Source organism: Euprymna scolopes, chromosome 28 (genome assembly GCF_053919585.1).
Source record: "Euprymna scolopes isolate OS-2025 chromosome 28, ASM5391958v1, whole genome shotgun sequence".
NCBI lineage: Eukaryota > Metazoa > Mollusca > Cephalopoda > Sepiida > Sepiolidae > Euprymna > Euprymna scolopes.
Genome location: NC_136509.1, coordinates 28,349,017 through 28,368,195, shown reverse-complemented (window position 1 = coordinate 28,368,195; position 19,179 = coordinate 28,349,017). Strand labels below are relative to the sequence as shown.

Genomic DNA, 19,179 nt, shown 5'->3' with positions numbered 1-19,179 from the left:
GAATTTTATTGTGCTTTTCTTAATGTTTTATGTGATTCAACAATTTTCTAATCTTTTTTCTCCAATTTGTATCACACATTCACATTGATGCATGTATTTTTAAATATTCATACTGAATGCTGTAGTTTTTATGTTCTCTAAGTGTCATTATGGTGCTTGTGCAGTATAACGAAATTTCAAACAAATGCATTTCAGGTAAAAAGTACTATTACTTACATATGTGTCGTATCGAAATTAGTAAAAGTTCCAAAAATTACGAAAAATGATCCAATAGAAGACGTCCCAGATCTTATTTTCACAAAAAGTCATAGATATTAGTGGTCGGACATTTTCTATTTTTCTATGGAAGATTTCCAGGAAATCAAAGGAGATGAGTCAGTGTGTCAGACAGAATTGGTCTCACAACTCTTCTACATTAGAACATACAATAAAACATGATAATTCGATTAATTCTATTTTTACTTGTAACTAGCGGGGGTGGGGGAATGCCCAGCGTTGCCCGTTCATAAAATATGCTTAAATATGATATTTTAATTTTTCCAGATTTTGTATATATTATAGAGTCGTGATTTCAAAGGTAAAAAAAAAAAAAGTATTTAGGTGCCATCAGCTAGAATCGAAACCAAAAGCAAAACTGTAGCATTCAACGCTGGTGACGTTACCACTTTACCAATGTGACACGCATATGAATTGATTAAAAAAAAAACTAAGATGAATATACAAAATGTATAACGATTTTTTCAATTTTTACCCCGTTTTGACACCTTGAAAATTATTTAAACCAGCTAAAACCCCATAAAAGAACGGTCCATAAAAAATTTGAGGCCCCTAGCGTCGTTTTACGACTTTTAGATTCGAAAAAGGTAGAGTTTGAAAATATGGAGACAGACAGACAGACAGACGTAGTGAGTTTTATAAATTAGATTTTTTTCTTTACTGGATCATTTTTCATAATTTTTGGAATTTTTACTAATTTCGACATGACATGTAAGTATGTAATAGTATTTTTACATGAAATCTATCTGTTTGGAATTCCATTATACTGCAGAAGCATCGTCATTATACATATATATATATATATATATATATATATATATATATATATATATATATATATATATATATATATATATGCCTCAATTCATGATTAATATGCCTATGACTTTATCTTTTTTTAAACCCTTTAACGACATAAGCAGTGTGTTGGTGGCCAAACGCTTATTGATGTGGACTATGGAATTTTGAGAACCAAATTCATACTCATTAGATCTTTTGCATTCACTTAGTGTTTCTTGCACCCCACCCCCCACACACACGCCCAATGGCCCCTTATAAATAGAGATTGCTAACTTATGAATGGCATGTTAAAATAGCGAGTAATTTTCATTTCATTTATTTATAATTTTTATCTCTATATAAATAAAATGAACTCATTTTTCCCCGTGGGATTTTGACCTTAATAGGATTAAAAATCAAGATATTTCATGCAAATACATTATGCACAAACGGCAGAACAATATCTGAGGTTTGTTATAGGCTTATTAGTTCTCAAATCCCTCGATAATCTTAGATTTCTATACTTTTTCTGCTGAGAAGTCACGGCCAAAATCGGTTAAGATCAATGGAAGTGGTAAAATATTTTCTCTCTTAAAAATTCCTCCTCCCCCTGCCACCACTTAACACCGTTTGGAGATCGTTCACAAGGAACAGTTGAGAAGAGAACACCGGTTTGGCTTCGTAGTTCTATCATGTTAAGTTATTTAAAATCACTAAACTAAGCTGCAGTGCTCTGTGGCGTAGTGGTTAGTGTGCTGGACAATTCACATTATATTTTCACGTTCGCGCCGACCTACCATAGTGTTTTTTTGTTTGTCTTTTTTCCTAAACAACTGGAATGGACTTTTCTTGGTGGCCGAACTGTTAACGTTGCAGATGTTTGTTTTTGTTTTTTTTTTTCACACTTTATTTTCCTACTTTTACTCATGACACCGGGTTTGATCCTTCCTACTTACCTACCATAACATTTTTTAAAACTCCCCCCCCCCCGTCCCGGAAACAAACACTCGGTCAACGTCGGGTACCCCCGCTAGTTTATAATAAAGTACACAGGGTGCTCAGCATTGCCCGATCGTAAAATATGCTTAAATATGATAATTTAATTTATGCAAATTTCGTATTTATTATTATAGTGGTAATTCTCTATTGATTATTATATTGTACCGAATACAGAGTAGTGATTTCAAAAGTAAAAAGAAACAAAAATAATAGTTGGGTGCCATCAGGCAGAATCGAAACCAAAACATTTAACGCTCAAGCCTTAGTCATTATCGTTTGAGCTATCGTCATAGAAATAAGAAATAGTTAAATATGAACTGACTTTAAATGTATATTTGCGCATGTGTAAAAGAGCACTTTAAGTTGACTTACGCCTGCCAAGTTCTAATTTTTTACAATCTTGACCCCTTAGCAGCTATTATTTATTTTTATCTATATAAAACAATGGTCCACATGATTTGACTTGCAATCATTTGGCCTGCGTCACGCTGCTCTATGAGCTTGCATTTCGGAGGAGATGTAGGTTGAAAAATGGAGACAAATAGACACACACACACACACACAGACATACAGACATAGTGAATTTTATATATATATATATATATATATATATATATATATATATATATATATATACAGATTAGCCATCTATGCCAACAGTTCCAGATATTATTACAAAATCAAACCTGAGAGGTCGAATACCACATTAATCTCTATCTTCAGTAATTGGAATATTGAATCCAGAGATTAACCTGGGATTCAATCTGATGGATTTTATTGTATGATAAACTCTGAAACCGCTGGTGTAGATGGCTAATCAATGTATAAGTGTCGTATTTTGATTAAAATAATAAAATAAAAGAACTAATAAGTAAATATACTGAATAATTGTTTGCATCAGTCATTCATACAAAAGCTTTAATTCCATCATTCTTTTATGGTAATTTAGTTATAATTTCATTTGTACAAATTTTCACATCTCCAAGTTATTAACACTCATATTAAATAGCTATTTGTGTCGTTTATTGAGACAGAAGTCTACTGTGTTAAGTTGTCTCCCCTTGTCCTTAGACAAAACGAGTTTTGTTCTTATTTTTAAACTCTTAAGAGTGATCTCCCTTGCTTGTTATTGTAGATTTATTGACTAACAAAGATGGGGGTTTAGTTAAGACATGGTGTTTGTGAAAGGAGTTATTGAAGAGTAAATGAACATATGGTATCACGCACGTAGCTGAAGAAAGGGATAGATGAATTCATGCCTTTCCCAATTGGAACTAGTACTAAATGAATTCAAGAGCTTTTCTTGTAGTTGAGTCTGGATCAGCAGTTTCACAATCCACTTCAATAACCGTTTTGCTATTCTCCCCCTCTTGTTTAATAACAGATTCCAATTGGAGAGCATCAAAGAGTCTCTTCACCAATCCCAAAAATATCACTGCATTGTTTTGCTTATTGTAATTTGTGAGCTTCTCTTTTATATGGACCGTCATTTATTGCTGTAGAGCAAAAACAAATTTGTTTAACCATTTTTAGTTATTTTTTTTTATAGTATGAGTATCTAAATACCGGTTTATTTTTGAATAGCCCAGTTCATCTAATCTAATCCATCTAATACTAATTTTAATAATTTATTAACTAACTTATTTTTTCTTTATTTTCTTTACTTACACATTAATAATTTAAACGCCTGTTATTGTTTTTTGTTTTTTTTTATATTTTTATTCAAAAGATATATATTTTTAGTATCATTGTAAGTTCAATGTAATTTTTCAAATATAGTCAGATTTAATGTATTTATTTTCTACATAAATTGCTAATGCCACTAGAAAAGTTGATTAGATTGCTCCATTGCTGGAGTAAGAATGTAATATATTTTTTATTAATCATACAATCATCACAATATACACATAATTTTATTACTACAAAAAGGAAGACATATTTTCCGTTCATGATTAAAGGTGAAGAAAAAAAAAGACAACAGTTTCTTTTCAAATCCTGTAATTTAGATTTGTAGCATGATGACGAACCCGATCATCTAGCTTTTTTTGTTGCTATTTTTTTACCTTTAATTATGAACAGAAAAAAATGTATTTTCTTTATAATTTCAATCACACACACACACACACACACACACACACACACACACACACACACACACACACACATATTGAAAATATAACTTTGCTTTATGTTCATGAGGATATGAAAAGTTCTTATTCAAACTTAATTAAAAATCTTAATGCTATTTTGTCTCATGTGGACAATGAGAAAGACTAGTCATTGCCCATTCTCCATTCTCCATGACTAGTATAAAAAAGATGGTACTCATGCAGATATTGATCTAGACGTAACTCAGCGTTCACTTTCTCTGGAACATGACGTTAATAGTCGGGTTTTATTGCTGTCTGATGTCACATAAAGTTGAACCAATTACAATGCTACACGATGATTTTCAACTTGACGAGCGTGCGTGCAAGCTGACAATCCGAGTAGCAGACGACAATTTGGAAGAGGATAAAAAAAGGTCTCTCATTGAACATGGAGTAATCCTGGGAGCCATTTTTTTTCACAACCGAAGGATTAGTAAAGCCGTTCTTAACGTGAGGAGGTTGGGGGTGTTTATTCTGAAACCCGTTTTTACCTGGGGAGGATAGGGGTGTTCATTCTGAAAGCCGTTCTTCACCTGGGGAAGTTGGGGGTGTTTATTCTGAAAGTCCTTCTTAACATGGAGAGGTTGGCGGTGTCTTTCTGAAAACCATTCTTAACATGGGAGGTTGGGGGTGTTTATTCTGAAAGCCGTTCTTCACATGGGGAAGTTGGGGGTGTTTATTCTGAAAGTCGTTCTTAACATGGAGAGGTTGGCGGTGTCTATTCTGAAAACCATTCTTAACATGGGAGGTTGGGGGTGTTTAGTCCGAAAGCCATTAAAAAAAGTGAAAAAATTTCATAAAAAAACCCTGGTAAAACTTACAGAGAATGCTCTGTTTCAATGTTGTTTTAAAAATGGAAAGGACATTTATGTTGTGTCAGACAGCAGCAGAACCCGAGCTGTTGACATCATGTTCCAGGGAAAGCCGAGCGAACGCTGAGTTACATCTGAATCAATATCTGCATGAGTACCAAAAAAATATACTAGAATCTTTCAATCTTCCTCTCCTATTTTAATGAATTGTTAATCTCTTTATTTCGGTAGGTTGAGAACTTATCATTATATCTTCATTATTCCAAGTATTTTGTTTAGAGTTAATATTCAGACAATAATAGCAAAAAATAATGTAATTTAATAACGATTAAATCTTTCATTTTTATCATAAATAAGTATGATCTGAGATTATTTTATCTGAAAATATCTTTTTAAGTTGAAAGTAATTTTTGAAATACCTTTTTAGCTGCAATTCTTTAAAAACAAATCCTTGAAAAGCACACTATATAAAGATTTGACAATATTTTAATTATAATAAAATTATACAACAAAAAAACCGTCAAAATGAAATACTATGTTATAATAATGATAATAAAAGAAATTTAACTCGTTAATGCCAAGTACATTATTACAGAATGTATTTTTTGATTATTCCCAGGGCCCACCTGGTCCGGCTGGATCACCTGGTTTTGGCAAAGATAGTCCGATGTGTACCTGTGATAAAGGAGATAAAGGAGATCGTGGTGAACCGGTAATTATTTATTCTATTTATTTATTTTTTAATTCAAAAACAACGAATGCTTCCAATTAGTTCTTGTGATTCTGACACAACTATTAAAAACCGTATTCTACAATTGTTTTTAGAGAGGAGTTCAGTTTGCAGCACATTTATCGTAGGAAGGAGGCTGACAAAATTGTAAACAGTGGAATCTTTTGAATTTGATTTTCTTAAAATTAAAAAAAAATACTTGGTCAAATTATGTGACTTTTGGAATGTGCCAAATTCTAAATCTAATTTATATTATTTTCATAATTTGGAAACTTTCTGATGAATTTTATTAGAATATTTCGCAATTCAGATTATATGTTAAAAAGACAATACAATTTCACTGCTGGTGTGTGACTAAATCGCGCATTTTTAATTTGTATCTCTATGAAATTATGGGTGCTTATTTAAAATTGCACTTCATTGTAATGAACATTGTAAGTTAAAAAAAAATGCAGAAAAGTCTTTATTATATACGTAGCCATTACGGATTGAAGATGGCATATTCCAAAAATCATATAATTTGATCAAGTATTATTTTTATTTATTTTATTTTTTTTAAGAGAATCAAATTTTATGTCGTGCTTGATGCTAGAGAAATAAGTTGCCATATTTGACTGAATTCAAAATTCATCACTGATTACCTCCCCCTTAACAACCTCTCAAGAATTAAGGGCTCATCAATTGCTGTTAAAAATACTTAATTGCTAAAATCGTAAAATTTGATTTTCTTAAATGAAAAAAAAAATACTTGATCAATTTTGTGATCTTTGGAATATAGCACCTTCGTGCTGTGAGAAGTAGATACATCATAAAGTTTTTTTTAAATATTTTTGTTTTCTTAAATAAGTGCAATTCTAAATAAGCACCAAGTTATCTACTCATTAAAAGGTAATATTTCAATTATTTAACTCAGTTCAAAGTATGCTATATAAAGATTGAACAATATTTATAATGAAATAAAACAAGAAAGAATTATTATATTTAATTAATTGGAATGCTTATTGAGATGACTAATATTTATTCGTTTTTATTTATTGCGGACTATTATCCCCATCTTTTAGTTGTTTCACAATGTTTCGGCCAACTATTCCTTTGGCCTTCATCAGGTTGTGAAACAACAACTAAAAGATGAAGATAATAGTCCGCAATAAATAAAAACAAATAAATAATATTCATAGCAATAAAAATTCCAATTAATTAAATAATAAATACCATTCAGTACTGACCCGACAATGGAAGATCAGATAATAAATAAACGTGGATTTCTAAGACCAAAAAATCCAACCTTGATTGCTCTTCGGGACCCGTGGCGCAGTGGATAGAAATGTTGAATCTCTATGGTTCCAGGTGAGCATTGTCTGAGGATAGCGGTTTCAGTCCTACCCAAAGCCAGCCAGAGGATTAGTTGTGAGACGACAACAAATATGGAAGAGAGTAAGTGCTGAGGATGCAGTTAGGAGATTCGGAGTTCCTACCCCCATCGCAGTAACCACCAAACGCCAGAGAAATAGTTGTGAAACAACAACTAAAAAATGAGGATAATAGTCTGCAATAAATCAGAACAAAGAAAGAATTATTAAAAAATAGTGAACTAGTAATGATTATATGCACTGTATATTATATTTAATGTTTATGGGGAAGTATGTTATTGAATTATATTTCACCTTTCATTTATACCAGTTCTTTAATTTATGAAGAGCACATACAAATAAATGACAAAATTCTACATTCGAAATTTCAAGATATTGACCATCTTACCGTTTATTTCTTTGAGTACGGTGACATGCACAATTCTTGACAGCACCTGTTTCGTACAACAGAATCCTTGATGTAATTATTATGTCAATTCTTTTTTTTATTTATTCCACCCTTAACTCATCAGAAGTAAAGTAATTTATCAACTTTAAAAGAAAATAAAAAAAATCCCACAATTGGAAGAAAAGTTGCAATTATTTTTCAATGTGTTACACCATGTAAAGTCACCAACTATAAATTCACATAATTAATAAATTATATTCATATTGATATATATTAACATAAAAATATTTTATTTAATATTTTATCAATTTATTCTTTATACTTAGTCTATATTTATTTACTTAGATAATATTGATAGCGGTCAAATCTATAATGTATGTATTTATGTTTATTTTAAAGTTATCAACTATAAATTCATATAATTAATAAATGGTATTTGTATTGGTATATATTAACATAAAAATATTTTATTTAATTTTGTATTCATTTATTCTTTATAATTGGTCTATATTTATTTACTTAGATAATATTGATAGCCGTCAAATTTATAATGTATGTATTTATGTTTATTTTAAAGTTATTAACTATAAATTCACATAATTAATAAATGGTATTCATATTGGTATATATTAACATAGAATATTTTATTTAATTTTGTAGTAATTAATATTATATATAACATATATATAAATTCAAAACAAATGACTGCTGCCAATTAGTCTTTGAAGTTCTTTGGGTACCTGGTACAACTATTAATATTTTTTAGCATTAAATATCAGATGCATTTTGATTAAACGATGGTATGATGACAAAAAAAGTCAAGTAAAAAAAAATTAAGGATTGAAAAAAAATAAATAAATAAATTAAATTATTACTGTTATTTATTTTTTTTTTCTCATTGTGAACAGAGTCTTCCTGGTTTGCCTGGTCCACCTGGACCACACGTAAGTGTTGTTGCATTTTTTTTTCCATTACAAATGTTAATGAAATCTGTTTTTCTATTTTATAGGGAATGACTGGTCACTTTGGTCCACGAGTAAGTTTATAATTCTAAAAGCGATGTGCTTTTGGCCTTATTAAATCCTGCTTTTTATGTGAATCCGTGTGTCACCCTTTTACTAAACCGCTTTCATAATTCAAGTAGTAGTGATAATAATATTACTAATAATAGTAAGAGGTCATGAAGTAAATGATTAATGGAGTAAATGAAAGATCAAGGAGGATGGAAAGACCCAAAAGAGAGAGCATCATCCAGATCTTCACTGGAACTGTGTGAAAAGTACTGGAATTTTGGGTAGGTCTATTGCCACTTAAATTCCAGAGAAAGCCGTTATCAATGAGAAGTCAAGGGCAGATGTTGCAATACTTTAAAATGATTTGCAACAGTTACTGAAAGAAACGGAGAGTACTGAAAATCTGGTGAGACTTTTTGTCACTCAGATTTTAGGGAACACCACTTGTTATTGCCAGTAATTAATCACTAATAACAACTTGTGTGAAAACCCCTATCAAGCAAATAACAAAAGTAATGATAATAATAATCATGTAATCAATATTATTATTATTATTATTATTATTATTATTATTATTATTAACAACAACAACAATGATAATGATAATATTATCTATATAAATAAAACTAAATGTGTCTGTATGAAAATATTTAACCGATAAACTACTGGTCACATAACACTGAAATTAACAGGAAATAGTAATCATACACCAAAGGATGGTTTATAACGAGTAAAATCTTTGTTTGGATGGGTGAATAACGCGTACAGAAATATTTTGGCAAGTTGAAATGCAAAATGTTCATTTCAACTTGCCGACATATTTCTATTATTTCTGTGCAGTTTCATTCATAGCTTGAAGTGGTTTAATTTTAAATCTTTCTTATCTATCTGTCGATTGCTCAAATGGTAGGGAGTGTAGCTGGGGCGCTAAATGTTTTGGTTTTAATTCTAGCTGATGGCACCCGAGTCAATTTTTGTTATTTGAACTTTTGAATTCAGTACTATATAGATATATAAGATTCAATAGAAAATTGGCTTTGTAATAATAAATACGAAATGTGCTTGAAATAAAATATCTTTCTTCAACTTTACAACATGCCAAGAAAGAAGAGAAGAAAAAGAAAGAAACAAAATACTGAGGATGAAGTTTGACTCATTGTCATTTATATATTTAAATTTCAAACAAGTAAAATATTTTTTATTTTCGTAATATTGTGTTGTGATTTGTCGGATTTTAACCGACTGAAGGGGGGGGAGGCGTTTCTGCAACTCAACGGCTAAACCTGAACTCGACATAGAAGGAAAAAACAATGAAACTCTTAACTTGTGTGGAGAATCCTTCTCGGCTTTATAATTACCACACATTCCCATATCAAAAAAAGAAAAATGAAAAAAAGAAAAATGTCTTTTACGGGATGTGAGATAGGGAAAAGAGAAGGGAATTCATCTTTTAGTTACAGTTTTTAAGGTCTTGCCTGAGACCTTCACCTGAAATTTCTGGTTCTTTTTAGACCCCTAACAAACTGGGTCTACCCCGACGCCTTGGTCTGCAAGTTGGACAATACCATTGTTCTTCTTGGGGTGCATCTACCAGGCCCACACAACCAAAGTGGAACCAGTCATTACACTGATCACAAGCCACCATTGGTCTGAAATCTTCTGGTTTATCACATGCAGGGCAAATCCAGATTCTAACACTCTCATCAGGTCGGGACGATATATTTTGATCTGGCACATCCTCTGGTTCATGAAGAATTTCATTATCCACATTTTCAGAAAGAGAATTAATCTCCAGAGGAAATAAATGGTTGATTGAATGGGTTAATGTAGCTCCATTTCCTTTTCTCACTCTTGCTGAACGAACCAACCCATCCTTTCCTTCAATCAACTCCAGGACTTCACCTATAGACCAAAATGGTCTAGTTTTAAGAGGGTCCTTTATTAACACTATGTCACCCTTTTTGATGGCATTATCAAAGGAAGGGTCAGATATCTCAAGAGTTCTTTCTCTCAGGCTCAACAGGTAATCTTCGTGCCACATCTTTCTAAACTTTTCTAAACTTTCTTCACGAAGACGGAGCGTTCTCTTTAACTCGATCCTGCTAAGTGGCTCTGTTAGTCCCAGTTCTTCATTGTCCAATCTTATCATTAAACCATGACCCACATTTGGATTCATGAGAGAGTTGGGAGTTAGGCAATCCATTTCATTAGAGCTTTTATAAGTCAGAGGACGACTATTAATGGCACGCTGGATATCTGATAACATGGTTAATAAACCAAAATAGTCAACCTTTCCCCTTCCTATAGTTTTGTAGAGACAGGATTTAACTGTCTTGATTGTCCTTTCCCAAGTACCTCCATACCAAGCTGAATAAAGTGGAATGGTACAATGCTTAAGGTGATAAGAACCAAACTTCTCCTTGAACTCATCAGTGATCAATCCCTGATCAATTATTTTGGCTGCAGAAATGAAAGTCCTTGCGTTGTCAGAGTAGAGGTGAGAGGGGATTCCATTCGCATTTGTGAAACGAACAAAGGCCTGCAAGAATGAAGATACACTCATATCTGGGACTAGTTCTATGTGAACCGCTCTGATAGCCATGCACGTGAAGATGAGGATATTGCAAAGTGTCAGATTTTAACCGACTGAAGGGGGGGGGGGGAAGTCGTTTCTGCAACTCAACGGCTAAACCTGAACTCGACGTAGAAGGAAAAAACAATGAAACTCTTAACTTGTGTGGAGAATCCTTCTCGGCTTTTCTCGGCTAACTGGAGTTGCAACGTATTGCCTCATTGCTTACAACGACAAATTGTCTTTGTAATAGTAACTGTGAAACGTGTAACTTGACTAAACAAAAAAGTCCAACTAACACATCAACGATAGGGGTGTTTTTATAACCCACAAGTTGATGCTACGCAAAGTTCAGTCCGACCCACGTGGTGGACAACAAACTACTACTACTACTATAAAATCAGTCAACCAAGCACTTTTTTATACCTTTTTCTTGAACGACTGCCTCCCAGAATTCCACTGCCTCCCCCCTCCACATCGAGTTCCGGTCAGTAATAATTACCACAGATTTGGCTTTCAAGCATACTTGATGCGCATTTTATTTTATTCAAATTAAATCAATGCTTATATAACAGAACTCACACCCCTTATTTTACACCCGACAAAGCCGGGCATCTCCCGCTAATAAAGATATAAATAGTAACAATAACATTGACTAATCACTACTAAACTGAAATAGAATAACACTGCATAAACACAATTAGAAACATATAAGGAACAAACATTACACGAAACCAAGAGAACTGAGACTATAAGGGTAGAAAAAGAAAAGTCATATAATCTGACATTACTCCATTCCTCCCTCCCTCTGAAAAAACAAAAAAACAATGCAGTGGCATCAGCATCGGTTAGTGCCAAAGAAAATAGTCATGAAGGATCAGGGAAGATAGAAAAAGCAAGAAGGAAGAGCAAAATTCAGATCAGACGTTAAGAGTGTCAAAATCATCAGAAGATTTATTGCCATTCAAATTTAAGAGAAAACCAACGATTGGTATTGAGGAGTAATTACTGTAAAATAAACTGTTGCAGGATCAAAAAGTGACTTACTTGCAGTGATTACCAAAAGAAGTAATGAGTGCTAGAAATCTTGAGAGAGTTGTTCTGTCACTCAGACTCCAGGGAACACTATCCTTTGTTGCAAATGTGCGATTACTGACAATAACTTGTGTGGGAATTCTTAGCAAAAAAGTTTTTAAACAAAAAAAAAATAAAAATATTAAAATAGAATTGCATATTAAAAAAATGACATTTTTCTAAATTGATGACTTTGCAGTTTCATCATTTTCATTCAGAAAAATAAATGTCTGGGCTTAGTCTGCGATTGAAGCATTCATTTATTCATTCGTTTCTTATAATTTATGTGATTCTATTATTGGTATTGGTTTCAGCAATATATTTCTAGTTAGAATTCTTTCTAGAAAGACATCAAATGCTTACTGAAGGAATCATATGAAGGTTGCTAACATTCTAAGTGAAAGTGTTTCTGTGGAACGAACTGGATTCGAACTTGGCACACCCAAGTTATCAGTTTGTGTCGTTAACCACTTAACCACCATTACCTCTCGATTGAAATATAAACCACATAGAAGCAACTGTGGTACCAACCATAATAAAGCCAATGAAAATATTTTCTCTTTCTTTGGATTATCTATTTATATGTGTATGTGAGTGCAAGCAGGCACATTTAAATAAAATAAAACTTTAGACAAAGTGCTGTAAATATAAAATGAACGAAAGCTACATAAAATCCTATTTTATCCATCTTGCTTCTTATATTCACAATGTTCTGGCTGATGTAATCTCAGGCCTTCTTCGGGTGAATCTTTTCAAACTCATGAACCTTCTAGTTGAACTTGGACAGAATTTTGGATTAAACCCTTTATTTAATTCACAGGGATGAATTGCTCTCATTCCATCATCCATAGCTGGGTTAGTTTACGTTATTATTTGTATGGTCATATGCTAAGGCAATTTCATGTTTGTATATATTTTATTACTCTCCACCCCTTTTTTCAAAAGATGGTATCGCCCTATCGCCAAAGATGCAATTCAAAACAAGTAATAATGCTTTACAGCTTCTTATTGCATTGTTTTTTGTTTGTTTGTTTGTTTTGTTTTATCTTTTTTTTGTTTTGTTTTTTTTGTTTTTGTTTTTTTTTTGGCATTTGCTTCTGCTTCTGCTTTGTTGTCATTTATTAAGAAATGTTTTTTTTTTTTTTTTTTTAATTTTTAATTTCGTTTTGATGTTTTTATTTGTTTCAACGATTATGGCAGGCACATATCCATAACATTGTTTGTTGAACCTTTTTGCACTTTACATATGATATGGTTTTATTTTAAACCAGTTTTTGAATGGGGGGGAATCATATTTCTGACTACACCCCCCCCCTTCAAAAAAAAATAATCTGAACGTGTTTTATACTGGTTTCCTTATTAGCTTTGCTTTTTAATCAAACTAGTTCTCCAAAATCTCATTCTTTTAATCTTTTTCTGAACAAAAAAGTAAATCACCACATTATTTTCACACATTTCCATTTAAAATGTTTTCCTCAATATTTCTACATTTTCAATAAGAGCTCCGCAGGCCAGATTAAATACTTGGGTGGACCAGACCTGGCCAGCAGGCCAGTTTGGAAACCCCTGTTTTAGACAATGAAAAAAAAGTATTCTTTGTAAATGTATAACTTATATTTCTTCTCTTTATCGATGGTAATTTTAAAACCTAATAGTTTTCATATAAATTACTTTCTTTGAAAAGTAAAGAACATTGTATTTTAAGAAAGGTTTGGGGAATTTATGCTTTTTTATTAAATCGCTGCTATTAATTGATTACTAATATCAGCAAAACTATTGTACATGTATAGAAAAATAGGACAATAAAATTACAAATGAATAATACCAAACATAAATTTATTATAAACTGTTTGAAAAATATTTATGAAAATTAGGCTAACAAACGACTGTGTTTGGCTTTTCTTGTCTCTACTATATATAAAATATTTTAAAAGACTGTTGTACTATTGATTTAAGTGACAGTAGGCTGCTTTTCTGTGAATATGAGTGTGATAAATGGAAAAAAAAGCATTTGCATTTATTCATTTAGATATTCTCATAATTTTGCTTCAGCTTCTTATAACAGATCCACCGTGTGCAGTCTTAAATAGATAAGTAAAAATCGAAATAATGAAAAATAGAAGAATTTCAAAGTTTAATAGCTGTCATTTTCATTTGGTTGTTTCTTCATATGATTGCCACATTCCATTGGTTAAATATTATCCAAGCAAGAGTAACAAATATGGTATCTTTTATTTTTAAACAAATTTACTTATTTATTCCATCAAAAGTTTTTCTAAAAACTCCTTGTTAATAGTAACTTTAACAGCATTTCTCCATGGTGGGTTCAGCCATCTTATTTATTCCATCAAAAGTTTTTCTAAAAACTCCTTGTTAATAGTAACTTTAACAGCATTTCTCTATGGTGGGTTCAGCTGGCTTCAGATGAGATTGGCACAATCTGTGACATACTTCAGCCATTCCTCGACATATTTCATTCATTCCTTGTTCTACTGATGAACACCAAAAGTTTAAGGGGTAGCCACCGTCTCAATGTCTACTTACTCTGATCTAATGTGTATCTTCAGTTGGCTGTAAGTGGTGGGACGATTAATCGGAATCAGGAAATTAGAACCTTTGGGGGTGTCGGAATCAGTGTCGGAATTGGAAAAACGTGTACCTATTTTCCAATGCCCAAAACGATTCCTTAATTTATCTTTTTTTACTTGATTTTGTTTAAAACAAAATCAAGTGGAAGATTTTGTTTAAAACAAAATCTTCCACTGCTGGCAGTAATGATAAAAATAATAAATATTTACTGATTATAGTTAAAATCAGTCCCCCCCTCCCCACATTGATTGTAGTTTAAATAACTCCCCCACAAGTGCGCGTTTTTATGTTTGAGAAAATATCTTCACATTTAACATGTGTTTTAACGGTAATCGGGGGGGAAAGAATAACGATTCCATAGTTAAATATTAGGAGATTCATAAAAGAAAGAATCAGAATCGGTGATTGTATTGGAATCAGAAAAAATATTTGAATCGTCCCATTACTAGTTGGCTGTCTCTGCATTCCTCCTCAGAACATGTAATAGTGGTTAATATTCATGTTACAACCACTATCATGAAATCATCAATTGAACATAACAGTTCCTAATCTACATTATAAGCCTCCTCCACCAGAAAATACCATGCATAATCAGGGAGGTTATGGTCCAGTGAGCATTCAAGATCACACCTTCTACTTATAAAACGATCACCAAAGTCTCCTTCATATGACTGACCATCAATATATGACTTGTCCACCAAGTTTCACTCCTGAATATCCAACAGCCTTTGTTTTAAAAGACTGTTGGATATTCGTGGGTGAAACTTGGTGGACAAGTCATGCACAGACTGATTTTTTTTTTTTTTTTTTTTTAATCAAATATGGTTGAATTGCATGAAGGATTGTGAATTTTATAAACGATTCCAGAGAGAAGGTGGCATTTAGGTATAGGAGGTAAACTTGTGTAATTTGACTCCCAGTAGATGAATCCATTAGAAAACAGTTTCATTTTGATTAAATCTAGGACTACATATGTTATAGAAATGTTTATTAAAATGTTCTGTACTCTCTAGTAGCTTGATTACAAATTAGTGATGTGATATAGTGATAACTATTAGAGTATTAAAGGTGTTGCTTAAGTAATCATATCCGTGCATGTGTAAAGCATGGAGAAAAACTCTGAGGAAAACTTGATATGTTTCAATATTAACACAAATTTATGAAGCTGATACTTGGATTTTTTTTTTTTTTAATTTTTATATTAATTTTAACTAAAATGCACTTCTTTTATTCTAACATTCTCATCTTTTTTCTCTTCCAAAATTAATCCATAAAAAACGTTGCCTGATCCTTTGCACGGTTCATTTGCCCTCAGTTCGTATCTGGTTGATTGCGTGATACCTTGTCTCTTGAGAGTCATGGGCATTAACCATTTGAACCTGCAAATCCACAAAAAAATCAGGCAGCCATATTGTTTTGTTTTTTTTGTTTTTGTTTTTTTTTTTCAATTCATAACCATAAACAATATTTCTTCCAATAACTAATGGATCCTTGGACTTCCTGTTCTCGGAAATTTATATTTTTTTTCAATTATTTTTCATTCAAAATGTTCATGTGTAGAGGCCAGAGTTCAAAGGGTAAAACCCTACTTTATCACATTGTTGGCCAAATATTTTAACATTGATTTTCACCAAATTTTTGTAGCTATAACATCATTGGGAAAGGTATGAGCCTACAGTCTCCATCCATATGTAAAATAGTAGCTTGTTTATAGTAGGTGATGTTTTGATTTTGAGCAATAAACAATTATTACATGTCATCTTGTTACTGTGCATAGAAAAGGCAAGTGGAATTCGCTCATAGACCAAAAGTTAAACATTTAAAAACATGCCAACCAGGCTGAACCATTTTGTTAATTCTGCTCTACCTGATGAATATACCCGGTGAACCAAGTGCAAGAGAGGTCTAAACAATTGCACTTAGAGGGGCTTAGAAAGAACTCTCGATTGAAAGTTGTAGCATTTACAAAGAACTATTTTCTCTAGTGAATCAATGCCCCCCTCTTAGTTCTTCGGCCACAGGCTGACCTATCAGCTAACAGTGCACATTGATACATCTGATCCCTAAAAAGACTTGAGGGAACGTCAGTCAGTCAGGACCGGACCTTCAGCTAAGCAACACCTCTTCTCTCATCCCCTGTCCACTGGACATCTTGTTCTAGCATTGACGGCCTTTACTGGAGACAACTGCTATTAGTTGGGGACGACACAGTACTGACCGACCAACCGATGACAACCTCAAAACGTTCTATTCCTTCTTCCTTTTTTGCAGTCCAACCTGCCAGTTTCTGCTACCAATAAATATTCTAAGTTGTTCTTGTTAAAAAGAAGTTTGTTTCTTTTGTGCTGTGTTCTTTAAATATATTTTATTAGAAAGGTAAAACAATTACCTTCCTAAAAAGTCTTTAAGATAGTGAGTGAATGTCTGGCATCCATGCTATGCAAAAAAAAAAAAAATTGAAAAAAGTTAGAAGCATTTTCATTCCTCCTTTTTTGAAGCACATAATTTGCGCCCGAAATGTATGATGATGGCCCAAGGTAGTGTATGATTAAAGGTGTAATCGATGGTGTAATTGAAGCAAGTTTGCTATCCTCAACTCTCTTCAACTACGCCATCGACTGTATGCTATGTTTTCGCACACGAGCAATCCATAAATCAAATACAGGGTGTGGCAGAAATATTTGTCACATTTTGACATGCCATCTTCCCAGTCGTGCTCGTGCAGATTCTGAGCAATCATTAATTTGTATGGATGGAACTGCATATCAGTGCTGACTCTTTGATCAAACAATCCCAAGGCCAAAGCCTGTTTGCAAGGTGAACGTGTAGGGAACTGAGTAACAGGAAGTCTTACAGCTCAAATACTATCTGGCATTCAAGCACTTCAATGCCTTCAAGGTTGCTTTAAGTGCCAAACCTGTAGCTCTGAAATTTTCAACTCATAGCTGTATTGGTTTTCTATCCGGAACATCATCATGCTGTCCTAACTTGTAATGAACTCGGAAAGCTCTCTGTGTTTCAGTTACAGATTCACTATTCTTCAAAAACATTTCTACAGTAAAAGCACGATGTGCCCCAGTCCAAACCATACTTCTTGATAAGCGTACCTAAAAAAAAAAATATAAGTTATTAGTTAAATGAAAACATCATTGGCACTTGCATAAGTTCATTAGCAACATATAGTTGAAAGTTTAAAATGTGTGAGATACTTCTGCCGCACACTCTGTGGATGTCTATGTGTGCTGGTATTTCTATTCTCTACATCGTTGCTCCTTTCCATCGTCACTGTTTCATGATCACCGTTCCATCAAGTGGTTCTCGATTGTCTCGTCTGCTAAACTAAGACGAATAAAACTTCCCATACTGGAAAGACACAAAGAAGACGTTTGCTGAGTTTCTTCAAGGTTTTATTAGAAAGAATCAACTTAGGAGAGAGAGACTAATGACTAATGCTTTATTTCTTAATCTTACTTTCTATCTAACAAAATAAGTTTACCTGCAGACGGACAGAAGCATAAATAACATTCAGCTTAGATTATTTCTACATTGTTAGCATGTCTCATTCATGTGCTTTCAACAAAAAGAAAAACCTTTACTTGTATCACTCAAAAACACAATGTTGTTATATCCTCATATTGTTTGACTATTTTTTGTTTATGGAGCTTGACCTCTTGCCCCTGCTTTGTCATCCATCTTTTGTACAATCCTGAGAACGGTTCTGTTTTATAGCTCTGGGTTATTCTGACATGCACTAACAGTGACCCTCGTCAAAATTCAGACTAGCTAATTTAATCATTACTTATTGGGTCCATATTATGCAACATGCCGTCTTCGGTTGTTGACATCGATGTGGGACACATGTTGGAGTGTTATACATTCTAAAAAGGTTGAATAAACGAATTTCCATAGCAATTGGTTTCTTACATGATTACATAGTTCCATTGTTATGTTTACTGTTTCAATCATTTGATGAGGAATTTTATTTGCAAAAGATGATCGCATTGGAGGAATACCTTCTGCCATGAAGCAGCATACTTCAGCAATCTACAAGATCACAAACAAATTATTTAACTATTATCTACATTGGATTCCTAAAACGTAACAATTCTATTTTTTTTTTTTTAGGGACCCCCAGGACCAAACGGTGTAAAAGGTGACATTGGCAGTTCAGGAAGTCCGGTAAGAAAATCCAATGGCATTATTATATCTTGCATTGTTTTATTTATTTATTTTTAATTTCTAACCTATCTTATTTTCTGTATTATTTGGATTCTTCAGATTACTGTTCTCATCTTGAGAGTTATTTTCACAATGTTTCGGTCGATGTAACCTCCAACCTTCTTCGGGTGTATCTTGTCAAACTCAGGAATCTTTCAGTTAAACTCGGTGACTTTCTATCGCACTCAGGAATCTGCACAGAATTTCA

The 19,179-nt window shown here is 32.8% G+C and overlaps 1 protein-coding gene across 31 annotated transcripts in view; it reads left to right on the top strand.

Moving 5' to 3' along the window:
• LOC145249546 (uncharacterized) overlaps positions 1 to 19,179 on the top strand; it is a 517,983-nt gene that overhangs the window by 458,917 nt on the left and 39,887 nt on the right. For 20 of the 31 annotated variants that reach the window (XR_013863545.1, XM_080111217.1, XM_080111215.1 and 17 more), the window contains 3 exons: positions 5,637 to 5,729; positions 8,414 to 8,449; positions 18,879 to 18,932. Coding sequence is in view for 29 of the 31 variants with exons in the window: in XM_080111217.1 (XP_079967343.1) it covers positions 5,637 to 5,729; positions 8,414 to 8,449; positions 18,879 to 18,932 (183 nt within the window). In the remaining 2 variants the exon portion in view is untranslated. Of the gene's footprint in view, positions 1 to 5,636; positions 5,730 to 8,413; positions 8,450 to 8,514; positions 8,542 to 18,878; positions 18,933 to 19,179 lie in introns of all 31 variants that reach the window. The other 11 variants (XR_013863546.1, XM_080111222.1, XM_080111219.1 and 8 more) reach the window with 1 other exon arrangement.